Raw genomic sequence first — 11,812 nt, forward strand, 5'->3', positions numbered from 1 at the left:
ACTCACTCTCACCCACCGCAACATGCTCAATAAAATCATCAAAATCAGCAATAAAATCATTGGTCAGGAGCAGGACTCACTCAGCAGCATCTATGACTCCAGAGTTCTGAGGAAAGGAACCCAGATCTCCACAGACTCCTCACACACTCTACACTCTCACTACGCCCTGTTGCCGTCAGGGCGCAGGTTCAGGTCCCTCCCTCTGGGGACAAAGAGGGCGACCTCCACTTTCCTCCCGACCTCCATCCGCCTGCTGAATAAATGACTGTGTGGACCTTGGTCTATCAAAGGCCCACTATATTGTTTTTTAATGTATTTATTATTGCTGTATGTTGTTGAATGTCTGTGGATGTATTGTTTTTATCGGGCCCGTACTGGCACTTCTCCTGCAAATGAAGTTCCTAACGGATAAATAAAGTGAATTTGAATTTGAATTTGAATTTTGAGAATCAAAATGAGGATTTCTCACTTAAAGATTTACTCACAGTGGCATGAGTTACTATTTGTTTTACTCAGGGGCGGATCTAGAGAGGTGGCAGGGGGGTTGCTTCCACCCCATTTAAAGGTATTGCCACCCCAGCTGCTACCGCATATATTTCAGCCAGGTTTTGTCCTTGTCTGGAACTGTCTAAATTCTAAATTAACCTGGCACATTATAAATGCATTGTTTCAAGGACTACTTCTTGCAATCCAGATCTTCAAAGCCTGATTCATTTAATAGTATTTTTGGTCCAATGTTATGTCTCATATCTGCTCTAGAAGCTACTTGGGTGCTTAAAGAGGCTCTCTCAGTTATTATATGTATTGACAGGACAAAGAATTATAACAACTTTATAGCTAAACAAGGAGTCATGTGCCAACTCCTGTGGCTCCCAAGATGATCATTTGTTTTTCTTTTTTTCCCCCACAAAAGTTAAAGTTTTACCTGAGTTAGAAACCCCCTACTTACTTGCATACCCCCGTTATAAACATTCGACATTGTAAAATGTGTTGCCACCCCCGAAATTATCCTTGACTGTGCTTGCCACCCCCTGGTTTTACTCAAGTAAGAGTACAGATACTTCATTTTAATACTACTCAAGTAAAAGTAAAACGTTCAGAAAAAACTACTAGCACAACTACTAGCAAAAGTACAATTACTTCAAAAAGTTACTCAAGTACTGACTACAAGCCTCCACAGTGTTCCAGAGCCTGTCAATCAGGCTGTGGAACACTGAAAAGGCTTCCACTTTTGAGTGCTAATGTACAAAAAACAGTGGTTAAAAATATGACACCTACCCCAGCGTTTTCACATGGGTCATAGCGATTTTTAGAAAAAATAAAACTCTTTGGAGCCAGGCTTTTAAACAGTGCCAGGGAAGGTCAAAGTGGAAAAGAATGCAGTTTACCAAGTGTCTTTTGGATCGCCCCAGGCCATCAGGGGGTGGCACTACAGCAACGTCAGCTCCCCCGGCATGATAACTCCATTCAAAGAAAATCCACGATGCCGGCTCCTCCTACAGAGCATGTTCGAAAAAAAGGAAAATTCCGCCCCCGTGAGCAGCAACTATTGCAGTTGATTCAATGGACAGTCAATGGCAACAACCTGCCTCCACAGTGCTCCAGGGCCAATCAAAGCCACAGGCTTAAACCTTTTAATTCCACACAACAAAAACCAGCGTGGGTAAAAATATGATAGCCTACCTGGCCCAGCATTGTCCCAAGGGTCATAGCAATCTTTAGAAAAAAGAAAACTCTTAGGAGGTGGGCTTTAAGCTGTGTTTGGGAGGTGTAAAGTCTCCATTGGAATCCATTTTTAAAGGTTTCTTTTGGAGTCGCCCTGGACACCAGGGGGGGTTATTGGTTTTGTTAGACATCATGTCCGTACTCTCTATAAAATATTTTAAGCCGGTCAAGTGATACTATACCAACTTAGGCTGAATCAGGTCTAAAATAGGATATTAAAATAATAATTCTAGAAGAATGCAAAGTAAAAGTAAATTGGTTTCTGAATTAAACATGATCTCCAGAGGAGCCCACACCGTCTGAAACGTCCCGATACTTAGTGTGAGAACCACTGATCACCTGACAGTTTTATTAGGCAAACTGACAGAGTAAAACTTTAAAGAGAGGTTATGCAGATGGAATTCCTGCTTGGCAACAGCAAAGCCAAATGAAAACACTTGCAGTTGTCGTGCTGTTTAACTCTTAATATTTTTAATTTGTCGAAAAATCGATGCAAAAAATGTATGTGATATTTTGCGTTGGATCCAGACACGGGACGTGATTCTAACCACTTTTGACATCGAGTTGAAGGACTATTTGTTTCTGGTCGGACGCTTTTACAAGTAGAACCAGTAAGCGTAGCTTGTTCCGGGTTTGCTAATATTTCTATGGTTTGCTATTTACAAACGCTGTTACGGAAATAATTTCCCGTGTCGATAAGGCTTGTGTAGCAAACTAGTTAACGCAAAGAGCGTGTGGTGGTGGCAGTTCAGTCAATAAAGAGCCAGTTGACATAGGGCGGTGGCAACAGTTAAGCATCTTTCTGTTTTTTGTGCGCGCATCTTTTCAGTTTGAGATAAAAGCAAGATGTTTGCCATGTTTTCATCACCCCATTCATAGCATGCTACGTACAGAATTGGGCTAATGTTACAGCGATTATCATTCTGGAGAAAAGGTGAATGCTGTTTAATTCTCGTTTTATTTTAAGGTGGAGAAAAAACATGTCGCTGAGAAGAATTACTCAAGAGACTTTTGATGCTGCTGTGAGGGAAAACATGGAGGAGTTTGAGATGGCTTCCACTGAGGCGCTCAATGAAGCTGTGGAGCAGTTCGAGTCTCAAGGTAGTAACGCATGAATTTAATGCTGTGATATGTTAGGATTGCATTTTGCGTTGTGTAGGAGTGTAGGATGCTTTAATTAGACCTGCCTGTCCAGTACTTTTATTTCCTTGTTTTATGGATGCAGGCGTGGACCTTAGCTGTATAGTCAAGGCTGTACCAGCACAATCATCTGTTGACCAGCAAGAAGACCACCAGGTGTTACAGGTCTGTGTTACTGTCATTTTTAGGTTTCAAAGATTTGAAACTTTACATCATGCTGTCCTGTTCCACATATAGGCATTGGACTCCATCCGCATTGGAAATGACTTGCAGATACTGTCAGATATTAAACTGTTCACAGAGCAGTGTTCCCTGGGATTTGCCCAAAGGTTCCTGGCTGCACAAAAAGGTGCCTACGCTGTCATTCTTTCATTTTGTAAAAATAGTGAAACGCAAGATGCAATACAGGCCGGTCTTTTAGCTTTAGCTGCCCTAACTGATGGACAACCAGACCTGCTTGATGTAGATGGAAATCAATTCCTGTTGGACATCCTTAAAAAATACCAGGACAGTTCATCCGTCATGTGTGCAGCTATTCGGACTGTACGTCATTGCTGTTTGAAACATGAGCAGAACAGACAGAACCTGATCAAAGGTGGTGTTCTACCTTTACTCACTGGAGCAATTACACAACACAGTGTATGTGCTGAACTCCTGAAAGAAGCTTCTGCAGCCCTAAGGGTCATGACCTTTGATGATGATGTCCGAGTTACCTTTGGAAATGCTCATGAACATGCCAAGATGATTGTCCTGGAGCATAATGGCCTAAAGGTTTTAATAGATGCAGCAAAAGGTAAGGCTCCGACTGAACCAACAACAGAATGAAAGCTATGTTGTGTGCTTTTTAACTTGCACTGGTCAGCTATATGATTACCTTTCTTTTTATTGATAGCTCACATCAATAATACCACGGTACTGAGTGAACTTTGTGCAACTTTGTCTCGTCTGGCTGTAAGAAATGAGTTTTGTCAAGACATCTGTGACCTGGGAGGGTTGAAACTCATCATGACTTTGATCGCGGACAATTATGACTCACCGGTAGACTTCAATTAAAAAAGCCAAATGCTGTAATCAATGTGTTTTTCAGCTATGTTTACACTGTTTTAACCTTCCAATTTAGGAGTTGGTTCGACAGGTTCTTAGTGCAATTCGAGCAATTGCAGGAAATGATGATGTAAAAGATGCCGTTGCTAATGCTGGTGGAGTGCAACTGATTGTCATGGCAATGAACAGACACATGGGCAACGCTGCGGTGAGTGTAACATTTTCATTGACTGTTTATCAAGAGCGTCTTTAAAAGAGGCTGTTTACATTTGATTTGATTGCATTTACAAACAATTTGTTTTAGGTGTGCGAGCAAGGGTGTGCATGCCTCTCAATGCTTGCTCTTCGTAAGCCCAACAACTGTAAAATCATCATGGAAGATGGTGGTGCCATGGCTGCTGTGCAAGCTATGAAGACACATCCCAAAGTGGTCAATGTTCAGGTAAAGTTTGTCTGGTAAAACGAACCAGGTTAGAGCATTCCCAACCTTATTTGTTTTGTTTTTTTTCCTTCTCTTTTCAATCATAGAAATCATCATGTATGCTACTGAGAAACCTTGTTGCACGAATGCAAAACTATAGCCAACCAATCCTGGAGATGGGAGCAGAATCACTCATAGCCCAAGCCCTGCAGAATCATCAGGACTGTAGTGATGTTGGTAAAGCAGCACTTCGAGATTTGGGCTGCCACGTAGAGCTACGGGAGCTGTGGACTGGCAAGCATGGTGGCATAACTAACTGAGTAATAAAAGAAGTACACAATTTTTCACAAATTTATTACATTACAGGCGCATTGAGTTACCTTGTGTACGAAATGCATAATTGCCTTACAAGTTATTTGGTTGCTTTTTTACCAGTTAGTTGCATGGACTTTCTTATGGATTACCAGCACACTGTAAACCTGCTGTCACTGCTTCTGCCCAGGGACCACTGATAAAGATTAGTTTGTAGCCATCTCTGAATTGTGCATTGTGAAATGTTTCTGTCAAATAAATACATAAAATGATGGTGACTGACTTACAATCTGTGCATCAAGAAACTTTGGCACTCCTGTTAAGTGTGACAAAAGAATGTTTTGGGAAAGAAAGGGGAACTTTTTGTGTTTTTTGTAAACGCTGTGCTCACTATCAAGACATTTGGCTACACTCACATAGAGATAGATACGAAAACATAGGAAAAAAAGACATGTTCCTGTTCCACAATCATTGGCACCACTTTGGCGAAGTAAAAACAAACTAAGTTAGTGAGTGACTTTGTCTTTAACACGTTCAGTTGCCCTCTTGTCGCCGCCTCTCCCGCGGACCTATCAAAGTGCCCACATTGTTTTGGACTTCATTACCCACAGTTCCGTGCGCTCGCCCTTGTCAAAAAAGCAGGAGGTTAGCTGCCGCGGCTGGGCGCTGCTGACAGCCTACAGCTCGACCCAAACAGCACCTACAATGACAGTTTCTTATAAACAAATCTAGTCTCGTCAAAATGAGGAAAATGTTTAAAGTGGTGGAGTCAAGTGTTTGTTACAAGCCTTCAGGTTATTTCAGAAAAGAATAATAGTTCTTAAATGTTTATAACCCTATGGTGGCTAGCCGTTAGCAAACGTTATCTAACTTGTTATCCTCGTGTAATTAAAACATCCGAGTGTCAAAAATGTTTAGTACATTTCTGGAGTGATGAAGAAATCTATGTTTACACCCAAACGTCAAGGTAAGAAATCTCTTTATTTCTCAGACAACAAACACTTTTTGGCTGTTCAGGGCAGCCGTGTTACGATAGTTCCCCTGGGACACGCTGACCCTTGAGAATATGACTATTGGAGTTGAACGTGCTGCATTGGCCATCACTCACAGTGTGTGCCATTGCAGGCTCCTCTACACATTTGCTTATTACTTATATTAGTAACAACGTTTTTAATAAAGAGCTGCTGTGGGTGGAGTTAAATGAGAAAATAGGTTTGCTCATTATTATTAGTAAAAAGGTTTCACTCAAACCATAGAGCTTTGCCGAATAATAATCTAAACCAAATCTGCCTGTTTGGACCAAGTTCTTCTTGTTGTGTATCTGTGTAGCTGCAATGTAGTGTGTATCACAAGGTTTGCTGAGGCTAAGACCTTTCACCTGCAAGTCCTCAACTTAGCCCTAGTTTGTTTTGTGCCATAAAAAGGTGCTGCTACTACTACTACTTAGCACACTAAGATCAGTTACTCCAAATAGAGTTGCAATTGATTAACCAATGAATTTACATTGTAAAATGTATTTCTTTATTTTTGCTGTTGAAGTCCTCCAATTCTTTGCTTTGCTTTGCAGTGCAAGTCCCTGTGTGTGGGCTCCTGTTGTTGAATTGCTGAGCACCTGCAGTGTCTGCCGTGTTTAGTCTGCAGAGATGGGGACTGGTGTTCAGGAACAGCGGACATCACTTACTCAAGGAGAAGTGCTACCACTGGCTTCCTCCTCCACATCCGAGGCAAGTTATCTCATCCAGTTATTCTGAACCTTGTTTGTCGCAAACCCTAATATATTAGAGTCGCTGTGGTTCGCTTCTCCCACAGGGCATGTATTGCAATCAAATTACATAGAAATTATGCCTCCCATATGATCTGGCCACCCTTCCCCCAAAATTACCTTGGTCCTGAACTCCAGGTTGTACAAGTTTACAGTTAAAGATAATCAGTGCTTTGTCTATGCCCTAGTTTAATGGTTTCACATATGTGATTAGTGATCCAGTATAACTCTAGTTACTCATCAGCAGATCTTGGTTTTGTATCTAATCTATTGTCCACTGTGTTTAGGGCTTAAAGCAGACCCGCTCTGTGCTCAACTCACTCTTTTCTGGGGCCTTGGCTGGGGCAGTGGCCAAAACGGCTGTGGCCCCATTGGATAGAACAAAAATCATCTTTCAAGGCAAGTGGTGTTGCATCCCATGGGATTTTCGAGAAATAAGAATCTCTCCAAAGTATGTGTGAGACTCTAATAACATTCTAGTAATACCACACATGGTTTGTTTTTCAGTCTCCTCAGCAAGATTTTCAGCCAAGGTGAGCCATCTTTTGCATTATTTCTTTTTCCATTAATAATAAAAATAAAAACAAAAAGCCTGACTATCGCATTATGATGCACAATGACTAGCGTATGCTCAAAATAATAATTTCTAGCATAATTTGGTTTAGTTTATGCTTGTAAATACAGCCAACATCATAATTTATCTTTGTGTTCAGGAAGCCTACAGGCTGATTTACCGCACTTACCTGAAGGATGGCTTCTTCAGTTTGTGGAGAGGAAACTCTGCCACTATGGTACGAGTCATACCATACGCTGCCATTCAGTTCTGTGCGCATGAGCAGTACAAGAGACTGCTGGGAGGGTATTATGGTTTCCAGGGGAAGTAAGTACTTTAAAATTATTACATAATTGCAATCGTTTGGCTCAAGCACATGTAAATACCTTGCCTTATAATTTCAGAGCTCTGCCTCCAGTTCAAAGGTTCTTGGCTGGTGCGATGGCTGGGACGACTGCAGCGATGCTCACATATCCTCTAGACATGGTTCGTGCCAGAATGGCAGTCACACCAAAAGAAATGTAAGGCCTGTGAACATTTTCATTTCATTCTTTTCTTTTTTTCATTTTGCAAATAGTTTGATATTTGTATGTATCTTTTGTTCAGGTACAGTAACATTTTACACGTGTTTGTCCGGATATCCCGAGAAGAGGGATTGAAGACTTTGTATCGAGGCTTTACCCCCACATTGCTGGGAGTTGTGCCGTACGCTGGTCTGAGTTTCTTCACCTATGAAACACTAAAAAAGCTACATGCAGGTACTGCCCTCATTCTGCTCCGCTTAGCCAGTACGTCTTTGTTGAAACAATAAACGCCGCTCTTCTATCTTACAGAGAACAGCGGGCGAACTCAGCCTTACTCCTATGAGCGCTTGGCCTTTGGCGCCTGTGCTGGGCTGATCGGACAGTCAGCCTCTTACCCCCTGGATGTGGTACGAAGACGCATGCAGACGGCAGGGGTCACAGGGCACACCTATGGCACCATCCTCAGCACAATGAAGGAGATTGTAGCCGAAGAAGGGGTCATCCGTGGACTCTACAAAGGTCTCAGTATGAACTGGGTAAAGGGGCCTATAGCAGTGGGAATCAGCTTCACTACCTTTGATTTAACTCAGAATCTTCTGAGGAAGCTCCATCAGTTGGGTTACACAAGATAAGGATGAGTGAAGGGAAGCATGAATTTACAGCACAAGATGATCCTTTCCCTCTGATGGATCGAACAGTGACTAATCGAAAGCACACCTTGGCTCAGGAGCAATGGATACTGTTGATGTATTCCCTCACTTTATTAGTGTGCGCTAAAGTGATGCTTGTTCCATATCAATATGAGAGCAGAGTATCTTTAAGCAAGTGCAATATGCCAAAGTCATCACTGCGGTGTGTGGCGCCTCCATGTTTTTTCAGCAGAGATTTCGTGCCCACTGCCTTCAAACCGACACCTTCCCGACCATTTTCGGAATCATGCTTATTTTATTTACAATGTCCTTGCAGGAGTATGAGGGGAGATAGAGTATTTGAGCATAAAATGTCTAACCTAGCATTCTGGTAAAGCTGCCTTTTCTCCCCAATCCAAGTGCATTCTGTGAGAGCAAATAATATATTAAAGTCAATGATATACGAAAGTTGAATTACAAATTTTGTGCCAACTCGCCTTTTACCGGATTTATTTTTTATTTTTTTATAACAAACAATGAGAGAGGAAGCCACTAAATTAAAATGATATTTGTGGTCCCAACTTATTCCTAGCCTTCCTAACATATTTGTAGCGTCCCCGTTCTTTACAAAGACGAGTTTATAGGCACATTTCACAACTTGCAGGGTCACTTATCAGGGTCACTTTCACAGAAACGCTAGAAAACTGGCCTGCAGTTTCATGAAATTTATAGAAATGCTTTACAACGAGATCGACAATTGTGGGGGGAAAACACTGTCCGAGTTCACAATATACCAAAGGAGGACAAAACAAATTTCGTTCCATTACTAGAAAAAAAAATCAGGTGTAGCGCCTTTAAGGAGTGTCCAGTTTTACTCTAGTTTTAAGTAACTTGGTGGTTTAAGGTACTTTTTTTTTATAAGCCTATATTTGCCAGGGCTTGATGGGAGTAAAAAAACACTGCCACAGTGATATAAGTCAACTTTATTGACGTAAAGGTATGGGCTACATCGTACTATCAGTAACTTTTGTGTGTAGTTCTTCACTATTAGTGTAAGAACATAAATGTTACATAAATGTTCTTCCATTATCAATGACATATACTGACGTACGTGCAGAAACAATGTGGAAACATTGTGTAGCATTTTACCTCATTATCTGTGTTTGGACAGATATTAAATGTAAGTCAGAACCTTGTCTGTATTGATGGTCGTTGGGGCTAGAGGAGTGTCAATAGTCTATAATTAGGCCGCACAAACTGTGTGTGTAGCCAATTGGAGCAGAGGGCACTGAAGAATGTCCGACCACAAAAGCAGGGAGCATCTCAGGCCCAGCAACAGCAGCTGAAAAAACACAAGGGCAAATCCTGTTATTGATTCTAAATTAATTCTTACAAACGTTATGTTTTTTAATTGCTAATTCATGAACACAGTTGTTTATTTAAAAAAAGAAAGAAAGCTAATAATACAAGTACAGAGTTTGAACAATGTTATGCACTGGCACATTAAGGACACATAACGCTAACAATGTATTTGGCCAGATGTGGATCATTCACAAAGAACTATGTGACTGGTTTCACCTCATGGACTTGAAACCATTGTAACAGAGCAGCCTGCCTTGGTTCTCACGCCAGTTCACAGCTGTGATGTCTCGTAGGGAGACAGTTAATATAGTCCTAAAATCCCCATAGTTCCGTAGGAGACATGAAACAACGGCATTATTCTGACAAGCGCCCAAGATGTGCTGCTATGTAGAACATGCGATGGACTAACTATTAAGTGCCTAATGAGATCATGTTTTACTATGACTAAGCTACTTCTTTTTAACATGTAACTGTTCAATCTTAGAGTTCTGACTGAATGTGTGAAATCAGGCTGAATATCTTATGCATAAAACTGCCTTTCTATATATTGCTGAATAAAGAGCAACTCTGGCCTTTGTGGCTGTTAAACACTAGAGAGTAAGAGTGAAAAACAATCATGCCAGAACCAAAACTTGAAAGGTCTGGACTTGTGTATGTGTGTACAATAAGCTGAGCCTGGAAATATGACAAATGCAAGTGTCGTCACCCATGTTCAGCAGACACATTTGTATTAACTCTCTTTATATGCTGTATAACCTCATTTGTTTTGTTGCAGTGAAACGGGCGTTTTGTTAATTTTAGTGATATGTGCCAACTGAATGTACTAATGTCTTCTCTGATTGTGACTGGAAGTCCACAGGCAGTTTTAGTGAATAAATTAAAAGTTTGATCACAAATTAATAGCATGCGTTGTATTTTCTGTAACGTCAGCCTATATATCACCCTAAATGGTTTGCCTTTGTTGTAGTTTATTTCCCTGTATTGGCCAATGCTGAGAAATGGAGTTGACGTAGCCCATGTTAACCACACGATGGCGCCGCGTTCAAACAAATAGGACTAATGAGCGCAGAGGACGTTACACACAGTTGAACAGCAGAGGGCGGCAGAGGGCAGTGTTGAAGTCGCGCGCGTGAGGGCCACACGGGGCAAAAGTCTTCAGCGTCAGAGCATCAGAGCGCGTTGAACTTGGCCGTGACCGCTATGGCATCGATATACAAGAATGAGCTCTCTCTGTTTCCCGCTCCTTTTTATTGTCAGCGAGAGCACACATTTAATCAATTACAAACTCAATGAATACACCGAACATTTAAATTATATCACAGCCTATGGGCGACAGGGACCTATTTGTATTATAGTCTTTCTGACTGTATAGCCTAACTGTTATTTGAGAGGAAAAAGGAAGGCCTACTATTTGGTTGTTTTTAATTTAGCTTAGACTGAAGTCAAGTCTTTGTGTGATGGCATATATTCTGGGAACGTGGCAGAAAGAGAATTGAAAAGAGCAGGGAAGAAAGGGCTGTAGGGAGGATAGAGGTCTAATTAGAGTGTGAAGGAGGGAGGGGTGAGGCTGTTGAAGAAGATGTGGTTGCTATAGATACTTGGCACGATGCCAGGTAGAGGCACACACAATTTACATTTATTCAGATGGAGGATCTCTCCATCTCCCGCTCTTTTTTTATTTATTACAAAACAACAGGCTATGGTCATAATTTAAGTGAATTTTCAAGATTAAATCCCTAAATAATAATATAGTCCCTAATTGATTCAGACCTAAAGTATCATATGTGTTGAATAATGTTGCAATTAAAATATCCAATCGTTTAAATGCCATTTTAGAAGAACAGAAAGTTCTTTCTTTTATTCCTTTGTGCTTTTTAAGAAGAGATTCTTATTAATTAATCCGTTTTTGTGAGTTGTTGTTGTTGTTGTTTTTTTAACTTTATTTAGACAGATTTAAAAAAGCAAAATGAGGCATAGTTATTAATGATTATTGTGTTTTAGACACATCAGTAAAATACAGTATTTTTGTAAATGCTGACCATATTGTGTCTCATAAATAAATAAATAAATATTTGCTCATTACAAAGGGCCGCATGGTATTCTCGTAAATGAACTGTATTCAGTGATTTGTTCCCATTGTACTTGGTGTTTTTGTTATTATTATTTTAAGTGTTAATAAATTAAATTGTATCTATTATGAATATATTTCCTTTTGCAAGAGAAACTCAATCCCAAGGCTAGTTTGTATAGGCCCAAACTACACTGATGTGGCATTTGAACTCATATGAAACATATGTTACAATAAATAAGCAGAGAAGTAAATGTGAATGAGAAGCCATT

At 40.7% G+C, this 11,812-nt stretch overlaps 2 protein-coding genes across 2 annotated transcripts; both read left to right on the forward strand.

The window, feature by feature from the left end:
* The first annotated feature begins 2,523 nt into the window (after window positions 1–2,523).
* armc6 (armadillo repeat containing 6) lies at window positions 2,524–4,661 on the forward strand. Its single transcript, XM_079569434.1, has 7 exons — window positions 2,524–2,826; window positions 2,951–3,030; window positions 3,103–3,658; window positions 3,758–3,903; window positions 3,986–4,117; window positions 4,214–4,351; window positions 4,438–4,661. Exons 1-7 carry the CDS (start codon window positions 2,664–2,666, stop codon window positions 4,648–4,650), a joined length of 1,428 nt encoding a protein of 475 aa, XP_079425560.1. The 5' UTR covers window positions 2,524–2,663; the 3' UTR covers window positions 4,651–4,661.
* Window positions 4,662–5,294: 633 nt separating this feature from the next.
* On the forward strand, window positions 5,295–9,566 carry slc25a42 (solute carrier family 25 member 42). The gene is made up of 8 exons (XM_079569630.1): window positions 5,295–5,609; window positions 6,210–6,366; window positions 6,692–6,803; window positions 6,912–6,937; window positions 7,118–7,284; window positions 7,362–7,478; window positions 7,564–7,715; window positions 7,791–9,566. Exons 2-8 carry the CDS (start codon window positions 6,286–6,288, stop codon window positions 8,111–8,113), a joined length of 978 nt encoding a protein of 325 aa, XP_079425756.1. The 5' UTR covers window positions 5,295–5,609; window positions 6,210–6,285; the 3' UTR covers window positions 8,114–9,566.
* Window positions 9,567–11,812: the final 2,246 nt, after the last annotated feature.

Source organism: Gobius niger, assembly GCF_951799975.1.
Source record: "Gobius niger genome assembly, chromosome: 13".
In the NCBI taxonomy this organism is placed as follows: Eukaryota; Metazoa; Chordata; class Actinopteri; order Gobiiformes; family Gobiidae; genus Gobius; species Gobius niger.